The sequence below is a fragment of the Aspergillus pseudotamarii genome, assembly GCF_009193445.1.
Source record: "Aspergillus pseudotamarii strain CBS 117625 unplaced genomic scaffold BDV38scaffold_15, whole genome shotgun sequence".
Taxonomy (NCBI): domain Eukaryota; kingdom Fungi; phylum Ascomycota; class Eurotiomycetes; order Eurotiales; family Aspergillaceae; genus Aspergillus; species Aspergillus pseudotamarii.
In genome coordinates, this window is record NW_022475029.1 from 203304 (window position 1) to 221486 (window position 18183).

General features: G+C 51.4%; 8 protein-coding genes across 8 annotated transcripts; 4 read left to right on the forward strand and 4 right to left on the reverse strand.

Annotated features, from left to right (window-relative positions):
- Positions 1-458: 458 nt before the first annotated feature.
- On the forward strand, positions 459-2602 carry BDV38DRAFT_241710 (FAD-dependent oxidoreductase). The gene is made up of 3 exons (XM_032054044.1): positions 459-944; positions 999-1576; positions 1638-2602. Exons 1-3 carry the CDS (start codon positions 493-495, stop codon positions 2543-2545), a joined length of 1938 nt encoding a protein of 645 aa, XP_031915616.1. The 5' UTR covers positions 459-492; the 3' UTR covers positions 2546-2602.
- Positions 2589-3529, reverse strand: BDV38DRAFT_241712 (Zn(II)2Cys6 transcription factor domain-containing protein). The gene is made up of 4 exons (XM_032054045.1): positions 3388-3529; positions 3318-3331; positions 3197-3268; positions 2589-3134 (listed from the first exon to the last, which is right to left on the reverse strand). The coding sequence occupies exons 1-4, from the start codon at positions 3463-3465 to the stop codon at positions 2678-2680; spliced, it is 621 nt and encodes a 206-aa protein (XP_031915617.1). The 5' UTR covers positions 3466-3529; the 3' UTR covers positions 2589-2677.
- Positions 3530-4072: 543 nt separating this feature from the next.
- BDV38DRAFT_291269 (CeGAL family transcription factor) lies at positions 4073-6302 on the forward strand. Its single transcript, XM_032061702.1, has 3 exons — positions 4073-5120; positions 5173-5656; positions 5712-6302. The coding sequence occupies exons 1-3, from the start codon at positions 4196-4198 to the stop codon at positions 6100-6102; spliced, it is 1800 nt and encodes a 599-aa protein (XP_031915618.1). The 5' UTR covers positions 4073-4195; the 3' UTR covers positions 6103-6302.
- Positions 6303-6473: 171 nt separating this feature from the next.
- On the forward strand, positions 6474-7885 carry BDV38DRAFT_291271 (putative tartrate dehydrogenase; the record flags this gene model as incomplete). The annotated part of the gene is made up of 3 exons (XM_032061703.1): positions 6474-6711; positions 6857-7347; positions 7547-7885. 3 exons carry the CDS (start codon positions 6474-6476, stop codon positions 7883-7885), a joined length of 1068 nt encoding a protein of 355 aa, XP_031915619.1.
- Positions 7886-8652: 767 nt separating this feature from the next.
- Positions 8653-10204, forward strand: BDV38DRAFT_291272 (sugar porter family MFS transporter; the record flags this gene model as incomplete). Its single annotated transcript, XM_032061704.1, has 1 exon — positions 8653-10204. Exon 1 carries the CDS (start codon positions 8663-8665, stop codon positions 10202-10204), a length of 1542 nt encoding a protein of 513 aa, XP_031915620.1. The 5' UTR covers positions 8653-8662.
- Positions 10205-11641: 1437 nt separating this feature from the next.
- BDV38DRAFT_241718 (glycoside hydrolase superfamily) lies at positions 11642-13398 on the reverse strand. The gene is made up of 4 exons (XM_032054046.1): positions 13248-13398; positions 12847-13139; positions 12169-12772; positions 11642-12073 (listed from the first exon to the last, which is right to left on the reverse strand). Exons 1-4 carry the CDS (start codon positions 13328-13330, stop codon positions 11758-11760), a joined length of 1296 nt encoding a protein of 431 aa, XP_031915621.1. The 5' UTR covers positions 13331-13398; the 3' UTR covers positions 11642-11757.
- Positions 13399-14021: 623 nt separating this feature from the next.
- On the reverse strand, positions 14022-15692 carry pigc (phosphatidylinositol N-acetylglucosaminyltransferase). The gene is made up of 2 exons (XM_032063367.1): positions 15308-15692; positions 14022-15253 (listed from the first exon to the last, which is right to left on the reverse strand). The coding sequence occupies exons 1-2, from the start codon at positions 15654-15656 to the stop codon at positions 14106-14108; spliced, it is 1497 nt and encodes a 498-aa protein (XP_031915622.1). The 5' UTR covers positions 15657-15692; the 3' UTR covers positions 14022-14105.
- A 284-nt stretch (positions 15693-15976) lies between these two features.
- BDV38DRAFT_280913 (uncharacterized protein) lies at positions 15977-17163 on the reverse strand (the record flags this gene model as incomplete). The annotated part of the gene is made up of 2 exons (XM_032059418.1): positions 15977-17093; positions 17153-17163. The coding sequence occupies 2 exons, from the start codon at positions 17161-17163 to the stop codon at positions 15977-15979; spliced, it is 1128 nt and encodes a 375-aa protein (XP_031915623.1).
- Between the last annotated feature and the right edge of the window lie 1020 nt (positions 17164-18183).

The following is an 18183-nucleotide window of genomic DNA, read 5'->3' on the forward strand; positions in this document are numbered from 1 at the left end:
CCCATGGAACCCGAAATCTTTACACTAAGTGGAGACCGTATCCAAGATTGCATGGTCCTTGAATCCTTCCGATGTGGGTCGATGTAATCTCTGTCAGCATTGCTTTGCTAGGGTTTTCTATTGGAAGTAGAAAGGTCTGACGCTCACCAATAATAATCTAGTCAAGTTACCTTTTTAGGGCATCGGCTATCCAGCCGTCATCTTCTCATATAATGAAGGCTCCATATGAGCATCTAACAATGTAGCTAGACACAGCTATTCACAAGCTATTGGCTGTACCCCCGAAGCCAGGCTAACACGCTTCTCAAGCCATTCGCCGCTAGCACCGACCGTTCGGCCGGGGTGCTCAATGTAGTCTAGACACCCACAATCTAGGCTTCATCGCAAAATGTATAATATCCCATAGGTCTCTCTCGCTTGCCCCATCGACTTTTCCGTTAAACCCCCAGGTATAGTTCGTCTACCACCCAGCCGTGTGCTGGTGCCGTCATAATGGCTCCTACGTTGTCCTCCACAAAGATCGTCCTTGCGTGTTTTGCCCTCTTGACTCCTTCTCTGGCCGCGCCATCTCCCTCCGTACCGGCTGAAACTGCAGTTCCCTCTTCAAAGACCGCTGCAGGGGCTCCCTTGTTCCATAGCGAGACACTTCAGCTGACAAATGGTGTGCTCAACAAACTCAACCTCCGGAACAGCGCAAGTCTCTTTGCTTTCGGTAGCAATTCTAGCTCATCCAACTTGGGCTTGAGCGACAGCGGCGCCTGCAAGGTCTTTCCCGGTGGCTCGGAGTGGCCGTCCACTTCCACCTGGTCGCTCTTCGACCGCCTTCTCGGTGGTGCTTTGATTGAAACGGTTCCTTTGGCATCATCCTGTTATTCATCATGGCCGGAATACGACCGCGACCAGTGCAAGGTTGTCTCGAATAATTGGACGGATTCCAACCTCCAGTGCGTACTTGTATGAATTGTAGATTGGTCTTCCTCCACTTACTAAATGACTAGCGCTGCCAACCCGGCCTCCATTATGTGGCCGTTGTATGAGGGCCGAACGTGTCTACCCACTAATAACGCATCCGGTACCTGCACCGTGGGCGGCTACAGCAAGTATGCCGTCAATGTAAGCTCGGTCGCTCAAATCCAGTTGGCTGTTAACTTTGCTCGTAACACTGGCATCCGCCTGGTTGTCAAGAATACTGGCCATGACTTCAATGGCAAGTCTACCGGTGCCGGAGCTCTCGGCATCTGGACCCATAACCTCAAGGATATTCAGTATTATGAGGGCTACCAAGGCCACGGGTACAGTGGCCCTGCTGTGAAGATGGGTGCCGGTGTCCAGGCCACTGAGATCTATGCGAAGGCTAAGGAGCTAGGCTTCACTGCGGTGGGTGGTGAAGGCAAGACGGTGGGTGTCGCGGGCGGTTACGTCCTTGGGGGTGGTCACTCGCCCATGTCAAGTATCTACGGCTTGGCTGCGGACCAAGTGCTCGCTCTGGAGGTTGTCCTCGCCAATGGGCGCTTTGTGACCGTAACGGAAGAAACCGATCCGGATCTCTTCTGGGCTCTCCGTGGTGGTGGTGGCAGTACGTAGTGATTCCTGGTCTTTCCTTTGCATCCTAAGCGAATCAAGTGCTAACAACTCAGACACCTACGGTATTGTCACCTCGATCATCTCTCGTGTGCACCCCAAGGTTGCCGTAACAACATCAACCTTCAACTTCTCCACTGGTGGCAACGTCACTGTCGACACCTTCTGGGCCGGCGTCCGCGCCTACTTGGATCGGTTCGCCATCAATGCTGACGCTGGCACCTACGCCTACTTCTGGGTGATGTCCACGGGAACTAACTCATTCTCGTTCCTCATGAACCCCTACTTTGCGGTCAACCACACCGTTTCTGAGTTCAATGCCTTGATGAAGCCCTGGTTCGACGAGCTCGACCATTTGGGCATCCCATATACTCCCGACACGAAGTATCATGACAACTTCTACGACGCCTGGGACGCTGTCTTTCCTCTCGAGACCGTCGCCTCCTCGACGATGGTGACCGGTTCACGTCTGTTTCCCCGTGCCAATTGGGAAGACACCAGTCTTCTGAATAAGACTTTCGACGCGCTCAAGACTACCGTAACTGCCGGATACCCCCTACTTGCCTTCAACATGAAGGCCGAACTGCCCGAGGGCTACCCAGAGAGCTCAGCTAACCCAGCCTTCCGCAAGACGCTCATGCACGCCATTACCTCGGCGAGCTGGACTGCTAACTCGACAAACACCCAGATCCTCAACCAAATGGAGCATTTTGCCAATGACGTCCTCGGTATCTGGCGCAGGACCTGCCCCGAGGCGGGTGCCTACATGTCGGAAGCGAACATTCTGGAGCCAGACTTCCAACAGTCGTTTTACGGCTCGAACTATGAGCGCCTGTACCAGCTGAAGCAAAAGTACGACCCCTCCGGGTTATTCTATGCCCCGACCGGAGTTGGTAGTGAGGACTGGACGGTGAAGAGCCAGGATAGTCTTCCCGACCAGAACGGACGGTTGTGCCGTATCTGATCGACTCATTTGTCGTCATACATGTAATTCTTGAGAAGCCCGTTTCATATCATGTACACCAAGGGACGATACATCCTACACCCAATATGATCCACATGGACATACTCAATCGGTTTAGAGTAAAATGACAGTTCAAAAATATACCCTCGATTCCAGCCTTGCCAGCCTCTCCGCTCTAGTCATCTTCCCACTGTCTAATTCTAAGTTCGATTCCCTTCCCCCTGTGTCCGGTCCATTCCGGGCCTCAGCCAACGCTCCCTTCTCACTCTCTTGCCCAAAGCCACCAGAAGAGCCACCCCCATCTTCGATCTCTACCCCCCAAGCCCTTTTCTTTACCCCCCACCATCTTTCCAACTCTCCTCCAGCTGTCAACGGCAACGCCTGCCACTCAGCCATATTTTCCGTCCGACTTCCCCTCGACGCAGCCACCGCATCAACAGGAACAGGAAGAGTGCCCTCCGGTATGTGGGATTGCCCCTGTGGTTGCACAGGACTCCCAGCCCGTATTTGGGAATACACGGAGAACAGAGCCGCTTCTGTGGCGGCGAGACGATGCTCAAGATGGGTTATGTACCCTTGCGGAAGACCTCTAGTACTCATTAGCATAGAACTACAGCACGGTAATGCACGGCATGATGTATATATACGAACCGTTTCCCACTCTCAGGGTATATACATCTGCTCTGCGAGGATGGCGTGGTGGCACATTGTGTGCAGGTCGGACTTGCTTATTAGTTCTAATTTCGGAACATAACGAGTGTTTTTCGCATACAGGAGTCGGTCACACTATCATAATAGGTCAGTAAATATCTCGATTAACATCGAGATTGGTGGAAACTAACTTTGCATTTCTTCTGTCGACATGGTTCGCAGGAGATGGGGTTTTGGGGATGAGCGGTGGCTATGGTGTTTGTAGACATTCTGGCTGGGGTGATTAATTTATTTACTCTGAGGGTATCATGATATGGATTCTGGTGGATATTAATAGTACTATAGATGGCGAGTTGGAGACGTTTAAGTTGGAGGCAAACGTGAAATGTATGCCGCACGAAGAAAGTCCGGCCGCGTGTGATTGGACAATTGATAGTCTGCCTGAGGTGGTTGGTGCCTGAGGATGAGGTGTATGCCTTGGGCGATCGAGAGGTCACATACTGATAGTAGAACAATGGATTCACTCGTTCAAGCCTCTTTTTGTGGTTTTTTTATATAGCTGGAGTTTCTCCTTTCTCTTAATCATACTTTTTTCTTTTGTATTTCTTATAGTACTTTATCTTATTTTAATATTTTCTTTTTTTATGGTTCGCTGGGGCGGTCATGAGTCTCCACGTGCATGCGTAGCATGGAAAATATATTTCCGGGGTATCTTCCAAGGTTGATCTTGTTAGTACCTCCTTCATTCCCCCAGACGCAGACGATCGTCGTTCTCGAAGACAAGCTCAACGAACCTCTTGTGTGTCATGCGAGTGGAACGAAGAACATACCCACACAGTCTTTACGGCGACATGCATTTGGCGTGAAACGCTGTATGCCAAGGGGTGATTATCATGCTGCACTTGGCAAGCTGTCTCCACCCCCACACAACTCTATCAAGCTCTTCCGGCTACTATCACTTCCCAATCCAATAAGAATTCTGTTTCCCATTGCTGAATCATGGACTCACCGCACCATGATTATCTTACTTCTCCCGCCAAACGGCGCAAACCGAATCCGCCGCGAGAAATCGGCGTGATGAGGAAATCATCCGTGGACAATGGCTCCGCCACGTTCCTCGGCAGCTCAAGCGGCATTCATTTCATCCGCACCGTCTACACCTCATTTGCTCGTCGCTCAGCGCATCTCAGCCAATCCCAGAAGGCACAGGAGAATCTGGTTCCCGGTGAAGATGACCAATTGCTCCAGAGCCCAGGGCATGATGCACTGGCAGTGAAGAACGAGCTGTGGGCACCGCAGGAGCTGGACCACCGGTCTCAGACGGCTTCATTTGAACAGCTTGTGCAATGGACGAGAAGTTACTTCGAATGTTGGCATCCGATGTTTCCGTTCCTCTCCGGTCCCAGGTTCCTTAAGCTCTTGGAGCGGATTAGCCAGGGCGGGTTGGACGGCGTAAAGACCACGGACGTCATCCTCGTCCGGTCCATCATGTCCATTTCTCTCATGGATGGTCGCCAAGTGGATGCTACGAGGCGTACGTATGTGCCCGCAAAGCTGGTCTTTCGTACAGTTGATCAGGCAATGGAAAGCCTGCACACGCTGTTCTGCGACCCGCCTACGATATCCATTCTCCAGGCGGCTTTTAGCGTCGCATTGTTCCTCGCCTCGCTGCTGCGGTTGAATGCTGCCTCGCGAATTGGTGGTGTTATAACGCGCACCGCGTTCCATCTCGGTCTACATCGATGTCCGGCGCGATTCGCTTGTTTTAGTCCTGAAGAAGCTGCAGTCCGACAGCGATTATTCTGGTCGATCTACTGCCTAGAGAGATACCTCTCCCAGTCCCTGGGTATTCCACTGAGCATCCGAGATGACGACATCGACGTGTGTTATCCAGGAATAGAGAGACACGGTGAAGGGATATACGGTAAGTGACAAGCTTTCTGCTGGATTTACAGCACTCGGATCTAACGTTCTAGATCCAAACCTCCGCTTGCTCACTTATCTGGCCAAATTCGCCCGCGTAAGAGGTCTAGTCGTCGAACTCCGCAATAAATCCATCCTTCATAGCCAGGAAACCTCCAACGCCGCGACTCAAGTCAACGGGGAGCTTGCCCACTGGTGGAACGAAGTCTACGATGATGTTTACCCTGTGGAAGAGGACCCCGGAGTGTCGCCTCTTCATCGTCTACTGCTGATCGTTTTCCGCCATGAGTCGATCATCTCGATGAACAGGCCACTCCTGGCGGCCGATCAATCGTCGCCGGAGTACAAGACGGCATTGCAGGTTTGCATTGAGTCATCTAGGTCACTGATCACTGCTCTCAGAGGTTATGTGCTGCCCAGCGGTCAGGGAACGGTGCCGTTGGTATGGCCATCATTCACATGGGCCGTCTGGATGAGCTGTTTGATCCTAGTATATGCAGCGTGGGAAGGAGATTTTCCCGTGCTATCCGCTTCACGGTGAGGGCGAAATATCTCTGAGCTATAAAATGCCAGCCTAACCTCATTGCAATAGATACGCCAAAACCGGCCTCTCCATCCTCCAGAATCTATCTCTGAGGGGAAACACCTGGTCACAGACCTGCATCGAAGCCATTCGCGATCTAGAATCTGCTCTATCCAACCCACCGCCAACGCCCTCGACCGACAACCGACCAGCCAGCCCAGGACCTGCAGAAGACAGAGCCCCGGATTACCCCACTAACATTGCCGAGGACCCCAGGCCAGCTCCGCAATATCACCCTTCGGTTGTATTTGGAGACTCGTCGATCAATAATTTTCCTTTTACATACCCATTTCCAGACCCCGGAGATTTCGAATCCGGGTGGAATGACCTGTGGACCGTCGCGGATGGGCCCTGGTTGATCGAGGAGAACTTCGATCAAAATTTCGGGTTTCAAATTTAACCATACGTTCACATCATAAGTTACACTTGCGCGTAATTACCATCGGGGAACAACATCGGCCGTCACTTCCCCCAAGTTTCCCCGCGATAGACGTACTCTGGAGTACTGCGTATGAGCGGGAAAGGCAATCCGGAGAATGGGCAGGATAGACGAGGCAGCGTGGCAATCCGGACATGTCCACCTCCGGGCCCAGTATACCGGACAGAACAAGTCCGGCGGGGTTCACAAACTCCGTCGCCTCACGCAGAAGATTTTCCAAACATAAATACGAATCAAAGTGTACCAGAAGAACTAAAACTCAAGACAAATTTACCCGAATATCTCACAAACAACATCCTTGTATCACAATTAGGATCAATACACACTGCACCATGAAGACCTACAGCATCGCTTCGATCCCCGCAGATGGCATCGGTCCCGAGGTCATCTCGGCCGGAGTTACTGTTCTTAACGCCTTGGCCGAGAAGCTTAACACTTTCAAGCTTGATTTCACCCACTACGACTGGAGTTCGGAAACATACAAAACTACTGGGAAATATATTCCCGACGGAGGACTGGAAGACCTGAAGCGTCATGATGCGATTTTGTTTGGAGCTGTAGGAGCCCCTGGTAAGTACAGAGAGAAAAAACAAAAAAAAAAAAGGAAGAAAGGAAAAGAAAGAAATACAGCGCCGCCATGTCCGGGATCGACCTAGCCCGCATATGCAATACTACAATAGTATGTTACGACGATTACTAATGTAAATACCGACAGATGTTCCCGATCACATTTCCCTTTGGGGTCTCCGTCTTTCGATCTGTCAGCCCTTGCAGCAGTACGCGAATGTGCGACCTACACGGGTCCTCCGGGGCACACAATCACCGCTTCGGAACTGCCCCCCTGGGAAGTTGGACTGGGTGATTGTTCGTGAGAACAGTGAGGGCGAGTATGCCGGGCAGGGGGGTCGATCCCACCGCGGTCACCCCTGGGAAGTAGCGACTGAGACAGCGATTTTTAGCCGGCACGGTGTTGAGCGAATCATGCGGTTCGCATTTCAGACGGCGGCCAAGCGGCCACGGAAGTTACTGACCGTGGTCACTAAGAGCAATGCCCAGCGCAATGGTATGGTCCTTTGGGATGAGGTTGCGACCGAAGTGGGGAAGGAGTTCCCAGAAGTGCAGGTGGACAAGATGTTGGTGGACGCGATGACTACAAGGATGGTGTTGAAGCCAGAGACAGTGGATACGATTGTTGCCAGTAATTTGGTGCGTTTGACTTTCCCTTTTTTTTTATCCAATTCTTTCGCGTTCCTTGCCCTACCCGAGGATACTCCAGGGGGGGATGGTGGGCGCTGATAAAAGGATTTTTTTCCCTGGACGCTTGGCTTTGAGGGGGCCGGATTGATATTACCTTATTGAATTATGGTTTGGGGATGGGCTGATGCTGATCAATCGGGACCTCTAGCATGCGGACATTCTCTCCGACCTCGCAGCTGCTCTCGCCGGTTCGATAGGTATTGCACCGACCTCCAACTTGGACCCCACCCGACAGCACCCAAGCATGTTTGAGCCGATTCACGGCTCAGCATTCGATATCACCGGGAAAGGCATTGCTAATCCCGTGGCCACCTTCTGGACCGCGGCCGAGATGTTAGCGTGGTTGGGCGAGGAGACGGCGGCTCAGAAACTGATGGAGTGTGTGGAGAACGTGTGTGAGAAAGGAACCTTGACCGCAGACCTGGGAGGTAAAGCCACGACCAAGGAAGTCACCGAAGCCATGGTGGGGGAGATCCAGCGACTGTAAGAAATGGTACACTAAGTTAAGACTCATTGTGTTAGAGTTTTTTTTCTTCAATTGTTTAAAAATTTAAAAATTTAAAAAATTTTAAGTTTCGATTTTTCTCTCTTGGAGGGTACGGAGTATATCCTACGGGGTTACAATGGTCCGGGACAAGAAAAGGACAAGAAAAACGTGGAGGTAGATCGCTGCTTGTTTTCTGGGGGGGAAGAAGCTTCTTTTCCTCCGGGATATTCTCGCCGCGCAACTAAATCAGTAATACCGATCGCTAGCCCTTATTAACCGGCATAGTTTCGGACCATCCTTCTCCAGATTTTTATACATACTCCGTCCAACGCGGCATTTCTCAGCATTGAGTTCAACCGAAGAACAGCCCTGAATTTCTTAGCTTGCGACGGCGAATGACCGTCCCTGTGATAATTGATTAGGTCGCCCGCTCGGTCACGGTCCGAAAAGTGGATCGGTATGACGCTCAACTGAGATATGGAACCTTTTGTGTGTTAACACGGCTCAGTTGGGGGGGGGGCCCACTGGTTTTACAGGTACACTCCCACGCCCCTAGCCCACTTCAGTAGTTTTCTGTGTTCATTCTCTTTCGGTGAGGATAGTAAATTGCTACTAAGATGCGGGGTCTCCACGTAGAAATCTGTTTGGGGTCAAGTGGGAGGACTTTAAGCATCCGGAGAATTAGGGTATAAAAGGCCAGCAGCGACACGTTCCCACCCTACCCAGAAAGCATTGGAAACACTTGGGCACTCTGTCGACCTCTTCCACATCCTCAAAATGGTGCTCCAAGGAAGGCCTCTCCGCCTGGCTCAGGTGTTTCTCATCGTCGTTCCTGCTTTCATCCTCTTCGGTTACAACCAAGCTGGTGTTGGCCCTCTGGCCACTCTGCAAAGTTGGGTCCATGTCTTCCCTGAAATCGACACGGTCAACACGACCGGTGCCGTCAAGGCTCATAATTCTACCAGTAAAGGTGCCGTCGTCGCATCCTTCCAACTCGGTGCCCTGATCGGAGCCCTCTCCTGCTCGTTCCTCGGTGACTGGATGGGTCGACGTAAGACCGTCTTTCTCGGCGCCATCGTCTCCATCATCGGTCAAGTGCTCCAGACGGCCTCGTACAACCTCATCCAGTTCACCATCGGCCGAGTCGTCCTCGGTGTGGGCATTGGAATGTTCAGTGCCGCCGTGCCCGTGTGGCAATCCGAATGTACGTCGGCCAAGCACCGTGGCCAGCACGTTATTGTCGACGGTATCTGTATCTGTCTGGGCTACACGCTCTGCAACTGGATCGACTTCGGTCTCAGTAAAATCGACGGCTCCCTGCAATGGCGTATCCCTCTCGCCATCTCCTTCTTCTTCGAGCTGGTCCTCGTCTTCTCCGTCTTCCTCCTCCCCGAATCCCCCCGTTGGCTCGTCCGCGTCAACCGCATCGAAGAAGCCACCACCAGTCTGTCCGCCTACAAGGGCATCCCCGAAGATGACGACGAAATCCGCATGGAAATCGCCGGCATCGAGTCCTCGCTCGAAGTCAGCGCCGACCACAGCAGTTCGCTGAAGGAAATGTTCAGCAAGAACGACAAAGACCGTCTCCTGTACCGATTCGGCCTCTGCATGGCGCTGCAATTCTTCCAGCAGATGTGCGGTGGTAACCTGATCTCCGTGTACGCCTCGACCATCTTTGAAGAGAACCTCAACATGGACTCCGACCTGGCCCGCATCCTCTCATCATGTGCCATGACCTGGAAGTTCCTGTGTAGCTTCGTCGCCTTCGTCGCCATCGACCGTCTCGGCCGTCGCGCCATCTTCATGATCAGCGGCGTCGGCATGAGCGTCTGCATGATCGTCCTCGCCATCACCAACAGCTTCGGCAAGAACTACGCCGCCTCCATCGTCTCCGCCCTCTTCATCTTCCTCTTCAACTCCTTCTACCCCTTCGGCTTCCTCGGCGGAAACTTCCTCTACTGCACTGAGGTCGCCCCCGTCCGTCTGCGTGTCGCCATGGCTTCCATCTCCACCGCCAATCACTGGCTCTGGAACTTCGTCGTCGTCATGATCACCCCCGTCGCCCTCGACACTATCGGCTACCAGTACTATATCATGTATGCCGTCATCTCCGCCTGCATTCCCCTCGTCGTCTACTTCTTCTACCCGGAGACCATGAACCGTAACCTGGAAGCTATTAACAATGTCTTCCGGGACGCCCCTACCACCTGGCACATCGTCTCCATGGCCAAACACCTGCCTCAGGGTGAAGCCGCCGAAGTCGACGCCTTCACCCGGGCAGCGGAAAAGGCCGAGGTCGACCAGCGGGAGAATGTCTAGTCATGAAATGTATAACGATTAATTGTTTTGTTTTCCTTGGTATATATATATATATATACATATATACATATGAATGTTACAGTACATAGCAAATGCAAATGCAAAAATGAAGATATGCAAAATTCAACCTTACCTCATCGTTATTAAGGAATAATCTAAAGATCATCGGTAGAGTGCTTGATCTTCTATATCAATATCCATAGCCACATCCATCTCCAGAAACTTCAACTTCTTCCCCTTCCCCTTCCCCTTCCCTCTCTTCTTCCTGAAAACCCTCCCCCTCCCCCTCCCCCGTCGAATCATCCCTCTCCCCCTCTGCACCTCTAGGTAATCTTCAAGTTCAATACCCTCATCAACTCCCAGCCCAATTCTTTCGATAATCTCCACCAAGGCCAGAGTAACAGGGATGAGTAGGAATAACCCGACGACCACAATCTCATGCATGTGGTTCTTTAGAAAGGTTGTAGGGAGTTGTGTGTCGTGAAGGACACGGAGGTAACGTTTTGTTATTGGTGGGATCTGTGTTGTTGTATTGGGGGTGGTGAGGAAGGTTCCGTGGGTTGTGGGGTTGTTATTATTAGTATTAGTATTATAATGGTAGTGGTTGTTACTGTAGTCGTTGTTGTTATTGTAGTCGTTGTTGTTGTCGTTGTTGTTGTTGTTGATATTAGAGTGAGAGTGAGAGTTGGAGTTGACGTTGGAATTAGAGTTGTCAGAGGAAGTATAGTCACGGTATGATTGATAAGCTGGTTGAGTGAGCGTGATAGGATGTTGACTTTGCCCCATAGTCATAGCAACATCAACATCTGTATCTCGAGACGAAGGTGCCAGGATGCGTGTGTTCAACTCATGGTCTCCGGTTCTCCTTGGTCCATCTTTATCATGATATCCATATACTCTCCTCCACAACTTCATCCCCCTGGATATCTGGAACTGATCCTTATCAGATAAAGATCTCCCCGGAACCGGCACCCCCCAACACACCGGTAAACAGAGGAAATATAAATAAAGTAGAATCCATTTCATAGTGCTGATGGGAGGAGTGGTTAAAAATGAATGTGCATGGTAAATATTAGGTTGGTTACATTATGAAGGTTCTTTTTTCTTCTCTATTTCAAGGGGAAAGTGGTGCTCTTTAAATGAGTGATTTCGCGTCAGTTTGATGAGGAAGTTGATGGTTGCGGCCGGTTAAGTAGGGTTGTGCGATCCCGTGCTGGGCCTTGCCTTCGGATTGGTTGGTTTTTTCTGGTCGTTCGGGGAGGATGTAGTAATTTGCTTGGACCGGATTTGGGGGGGGGGGGGGATTTTGTTTTTGGTAGTTTCATGTTACTTCAATCACTGTTACTTTAACTATAGTACGTACTTCACTTCTTTTGTTAGGGGTGGGGGGGTTTGTGTTTTTGATTTTAGGGGGTTTGGGTTATGTTTGATTCTGGTAAGGGATTGACTGGACTTTAGATGGTTGGGAATCGATGTAAACTTCATGAGAAGCAAGTTAAATGGTTATAACTTATACACTTCAAAGTGTCAGGCACGACTGCGCTTTGAGCATCTTAACTCCGCTCCTTCACACCCTCCTGCATCGCTTGCAGATGCTCCCACTTCAAGGTATCCTCACCCAAGCTCCAGGCCATGACACCGCCCAGATTCTCGGCGTCCACGATGTCGTCGAACTTGCGCTTGATGAGTGGGGCCGTGTCCCAGCTCCAGAACAGGTTCACTTCCTTGTCGAAGTAGTACTGGCCGCCGCCCTCTTCGTCCGTCACACCGTCCTTCTCGGCACGACGCCAGGAGTCGATCAGTGAGATGCCCTTGCAGGTGCCGTAGTCGGATTGACAACCGGCTTGGCAGTGGGCGTCTGTTGTGCCGCTGTGAATTTTGTTAGCATTCTTCCAAAGTGTATTGATTGTATATGGGTACGAAGATGGAATGTTGCGTGGGGGTAGGTATAATGAAAAACATACCAAGTTCCATACTGGCTGCAACACGAGCCGTTCGGACATGTGCCCTTGCCAAATCCACAGCTGCCATCGGTGCTCTCCTTCAAATCCTTTGATGGCTCGCCCATGGTTCCCTTCTCGAAGGTCAACGCGCCAGACTTGCCAGTGTCCTTACCCTTGGCGTCCTCCAGCTCCGCAACCTCACAGCCAAGCGGGTGCGTATCACAGCCGGCATCCTTCTTCGTCTCGAACCACTTCGCGTAGTAGGCCACACCCAGGTTCATCTTCTGAGTGTCAAGACCAACCTCCTCGTACGCCTTGATGGTATCCAAAGAACCCTTGACACCGGTATGGTGCGTGGTCACGTTATTACGGCGATTCATGAGATCGTACGTCATGACGTTGACCATGTCGACGGACTCCCAGATCTTAGGTCCTTGTTCCTTGGTGAAGGCGATCATGTCGCCCCGCTTACCCGGTACCGCGATAGAGATGAGTTTGTCCTTGCCAAGTTCCTTGCGGAGAGCAGCGAGGAAGAGCGGGTATGTTTCAATCTCTCCCTTCTTCTTCTCATTGGGGATGTCTTTGTAATCTTCGCCATTGCCACCGGGGTATTCCCAGTCGATGTCTGGATTGGTTAGTATGACCTCTCCATGTCGCACTCACTCATAACAATCCCAACAGAGAAAGGAGACAACATACCAACTCCATCCAAACCAAATTGGTCAACCATCGCCTTGACATTCTTCGCATACCTCGCCCGGGACGCCTCATCCTTCGCCCCATCCGAGAACCCCGAGGTATCGCCCCATCCTCCAATGGCAACCAGTAGCTTCGTATCCTGGCTGAAGCGCTTGCGCATCGTGTCAACCGGTTCAAACGGCTGCCAGGGCTGCGGTGAGTCGCTGTTGAACAGGGTCGATTTGGCGAAACCCATTACAGCGTGACTGATCCCCTCTGTGCCGCTGCTGTCGGGGAGGCCTTGGGTGTGATATCTATTTTATTTTTTATTTTTCTTAGTCGGTTGCTCGGCGGTTCCACTATTTTTGGTGTTGTGGTTGGGGCCGGGGGTAGAACCGGGTTAGGGTGAAGGGGCAACATACTGGTCGATATACATCAAGAAGCGAAGACTCGCCGCAGACTGGGCCGTGGCCAGGAGGCCTAGGGCTAGACTTTTCCACTGCATTGTCGCTGGTTCTGTCCCGGTCGGGAAGGGATATCGTAAGTGAGTGAATGATAATAAGGGAACAAAAAAAAAAAAAAAAAAAACAAAAAGGAGGGTGAGTGACAGATGACAGCGGTTTATATAGTCCAATGCGCACGGGTCACTTGAGCAGTCATGCCGTGAAGACGGAGTCACACGAAGTGCGAATCATTCCCTTCGGTTCCCAGACAAATAAACAACTACGTAGTGGGGAATGCGCTGTTCGATGTCGATCTCTTGATGAGGTCCGGCAGGTATGCAGTGGGTGAGACATTGGATCCTTTGCCATTGAATTATTGTTGAATTGTTTGTTGGATCATCGGTATTTGGAGGGCCTGAGTCCGGGGGCGAAGCAGGCGATCAATCGTTCGATGTTGGGGTCCGGGCCTAAAATAGACCTTCTAACATGCCAGGTGGCATTCCTCTTGCATTCTTCTCCTCGCCCGAGGGCACTACGATACGAATACTGGTTTGTCGTTGGATCCATGGCATTGGACCGATTATTGCTTCAAAACAGAGGTTTCAGAAGTAAAGATCCTTCCAGGCTTTCTCCCTTTGTTTTGACTCGGTCAGGAGTACACCGTGTATGATGAGAGTGTCCTATAATTAATAAAGGGTTTCAGAGGAGATGAGAGGAACACTTTCATTGACCGAAACGAAACGGAACGAAACGGAACGATATTCACATTGTTCGTACGGGTATCTCATAGTTCACACGCCACCTGGGATCCAGCCGGTTCGAATTCGAATCTCCAAATTAATCCCAATGGCGTCGGATGATGGGCCGCGCCGGGTCCCACGGTCCGGTCACCACGTTCTTGTATTTCTGGAGACTGATGAGCCACCAACTACAGCCTCCCATCGCCAAGGCAGTCAGGATACTGCCCAACATCGAACCGACAACGGCCGCCGTCAGTCCGCCCCTTAATGTAATTCCAACGGCGCCACCAGCGGCGATCACCAGCGCTAGTGTGAGGAACACATGGCCGGTCCAGGAGATATGGCGCAATTGACGCCGGAAGATAGGGAACAGTCCGAACACTTCGATGGAGAATAGCATTAAACTGAACACATGCGTCGTCGACGGCAGTCGGGACGCCAGCACGGTCGAGGCCATCACCGCGGCGTTGGTCGACAGGGAAGCCGGGAACTTTGTAGCGCCTGCGCCCTCCCCACTTCCATAGTCAAATGAGAAGATGTTGGTGATCAACAGCCAGCAACTCATCGCCCAGATCGAGTCGCTAGCCGTCGATTTCGTGAGCGATTTAAGGATCGGACTAAGTCCCAGTAATGCACAGTAGATCAAAAACGCCGATTTGACGGTAGATAGCCGCTGGCGGTTGCGTGAAGATAGTCGCGAAGTCATCGGCGCATCGTGGGGAGGCAGAAGCGGGACGCTGCCGGCAGCAGTGCCATTCGCACCTCCGAAGGATGCCGCATCCTGCGTGCAGGAATCGCCGAGACCCGAGTGACTGCTCCTTCGTACCGGTTCTGTCTCACTATGAGACATGGTCAACCCAAGTCCATGGACCTGGTTATCCTTCTGGTCATTTAACCGGGTGCTGGATGGGTTCATTGAGCTCGTGGTTGAGCCAGAACTAGATCCGTCATCGCCTTCGGATGTGCGCTCCACCACGTGGCTCTCCCCATGCTCTCTGAACACCCACGAATCCCACAGTATCCAGCCCATCGCCGTCCCGACGCTTCCCCAGCACACAATCGACACGGGGCTCACCCGTCCCTGGACGATGCCAACGAAACAGCAAACAAAGATCGCCACCGAGCAAACATGCTGGACAATGACTGTAGAATCGGCTACCAGAGGCCAGAAGTCGTAGGGACGCACGCGCGGGTTGCGTTGGAGATGGTCGAGGAACGTTTCGGTATCGGTGTAGTTATCAGGATCTGCCCAGCGCCGTTAACAACCATCCTAACTGGAAAATTATTTCCAACCCATACATGATTGCTTCACCCAGAGAAGCTTTTTCCACGCGCCCTTTCGTCTCCGGCGTCTACTGGTTCCTCGTAGTTTTCGTGCCGGGACCGCGTGCGGCGGTCGCAAAGCTGCGACCGAGGCAGCGGTGCCGGCGCTCCCGCTCAGTCCCCGAATAGACTCATCGTAGGTTGCTGGAGCAGTTCGCGTCCTCACCAATGCAGGCGAATAGTATGCATCTTCAGGGGCAAGCCGGGTGGGATCGGGGACGGTCCGTTGTTGCCCAGGGGGTTTTATCCCGACCGCTCGATTTGGATGGGTCTCGACGGGAACTGGAGGAGGAACAGGAGGCGGCGAGTCGGACAGAGGAGGCATCGAGCAGCGCTGAATTCATGCTTGACGCATGGCGACGATGAAGTGGGTAATTCTTGGGGACGTGTTGCGAAGTACCCCAAAGTAGATCTTCCGATTGCGTCGCCTCGCCCACGTGGTCATTAGTCATCGCTTCCAGGGTAGATATTCAACAATCTATACAGCAAGGCGCACTCAACCGACCACTACTGATCGCGAACGCTCACTTATATCTATTCTTAAAGATACATTATTCTCAATAGTTAGTCATGGCTACATAACATGTTACAACTAGCGTTCTTGACACCAAATTACAACGTCACACAATCAAAACAATATTCAGCTCAGTGAAGCGATAAGACATGACTGACCTCTACAGTCAAAGCTCCATCGCCAGCCAGGCTTTTCACTTGCTCCACGAGCAGAGCAAACTCGCCTTCACTACCCTCAAATATATACTGCTGTAGAGGCTGGGATGCTATCTGGCATGACAGGATCCTCACCTCTGCGTTCCTATCGAAAAGTTGGAAAAAGGCCCGGGCCTTGTCGAAGAATTCTTTCCCAGTCCGGCATTCGTCCAATGGAAAGCAGCGAACTGCTCCGGATTTATACGAGAACAACTTGAAAACCACTTTGGGATCTCGATGCGTGGGCACGCTAGGCTCGTTCATTCGGCGCCTTTTAGGCGCAGATGTAGGCTCGGGCTCTTCGTCCGATGAGGACTCCGAAGAAGTGTCGTCTTCTTCGTCTGACTCTTCCTCTGCCGATGATGGCGATGTACCAGGTGCAATGTTATCCCTACGATCATTTGTAGCGACCAGCGGCCCTGGGAGGCTCTTTCTCTGTGGCCTCGTTTCCTGTCTTTGCATCTGAGACGGTCCCGGGAGACTTCTTCGCTGCCCACTCGCTCCTGATGCCAGGGCCTGTGCCTTATTCCGCCGCATCTCAAGAACCTCAAATGCGCTCCACACCTCAGGCTCATAACTCAGATCATCCAGAGTATCCGAGAACTTCCGCACTGCACAAGGTGTAGGATCCCACCCACCATGAACCCCCAGCCAACCCTTCAGGAAGGTACCGTATACCGTGGTGAAAGGGAAGTAAGAACCTACGAGCCTCTCAGACCCGTCCGCAGTATGAAGCACCAGAACATTGTACGTGGCAGGCCCTTTAATCGCATACGCGGAGAGTTCCAGATACCTCCCCTGACGGTCGAAAGTCTTCCATGCACCCTTGGTTCTCCTAGGCTGTTTCGTGTTACAAGGCGGTCGTCCCCTGCCATTCTCTTTGTGCCATTCTTCCAGTAGATCAGCAAGATGTTGGGGAAACGGCTGATCGGACCCAAAGGTCGCTTTGGGGTTCACAACAAGTAACCTGGTCGATGTTTGTGGTTCGTTAGCAGGGGATACTGTCGGCTTGCGCTCTTCCTCGGAGCTGCCCCTGTTGAGGGAACCTTCTCGCCTTGAACAAGAAGAGATGAGCTTGAAGAAATGGAATAACCGGAACGGAGTTTTGCGTACTGATCCACCATATTGGTTCTTCCAAGTCTAGCGCCCTTGCCGATCTAGAAACACGCGGGAAAATAAGTATAATTGCCGGCCTTCGATGGAATAGAGGATAGTCGCGCCAAGTATTAATTGATGGATGATAAATCCGACCGCAATTGAGCGTGCTGCAATGGTTGATAAGGAGTCTACCGCTTCGGTCGATACCTTTAGCAACTTGGAACTGAACCAACGCGTCAATGTCGGGGATCCGCGTTTGTCAACTCCAATGCGCTAAAGGTAGGTTAAGCTTAACACAGGTCATATTTCATTCCGATTGGGTGATTTTGATACCCACTGGGACTACTTCGTACTAGCTGCAGTCTAGTAGCGGTTAGTCCCAAACTTCCTCGTCAGGTACCAATGTCGAACGTACTACTACTTACTAGTACTTCATAAGTTGACAATATCGCCCTAGGTGCATGGGGATCGTTCTGAGCTACAATGAAGCATTGTGTCTGTGCTGGATTTTGTATAGCTTGTGAACTGGTCAATTCCACCCCATGGAGCAAAACTGACCTGTCGCACGGTGTGACCTCCAACGGTTTCTGGGTAGCAAACGCAGTCTCTCTCCTTATCCAAAAAATCATTTATGACAGATTAGCTAGATGTGTCAATATTGAGTTCTGTCGCTTGCAGTTTATCACTATTTCCTGTCAAGTGTCTGGGCAACAAACATGCTTTTGTCGGAATAGCACCGCACGATTCCATGTCAGCCCCTAAATATAATAATAATCATCATTAAATTGAACTACGATGAAAGAAACTCAGAACGAATTGAGAAAAGAACCCGAAAGCAACGGAGGAAGGACACCATCATCGTCTTGTGGATGTAAGCTGCTCATAGGAACCAAGAGAGAGAAAGTATTCAGGATATTATGGTACAAATGTAAATCGGCCATTGCAAGATCGAACTGCATTAACGTCCCGAAAGATTGGCAAAAAGATATTTGCAGGGTGTATATTCTTTTGTCTAACATGCACGGAGAACTGAAAAAAAAAGTGGG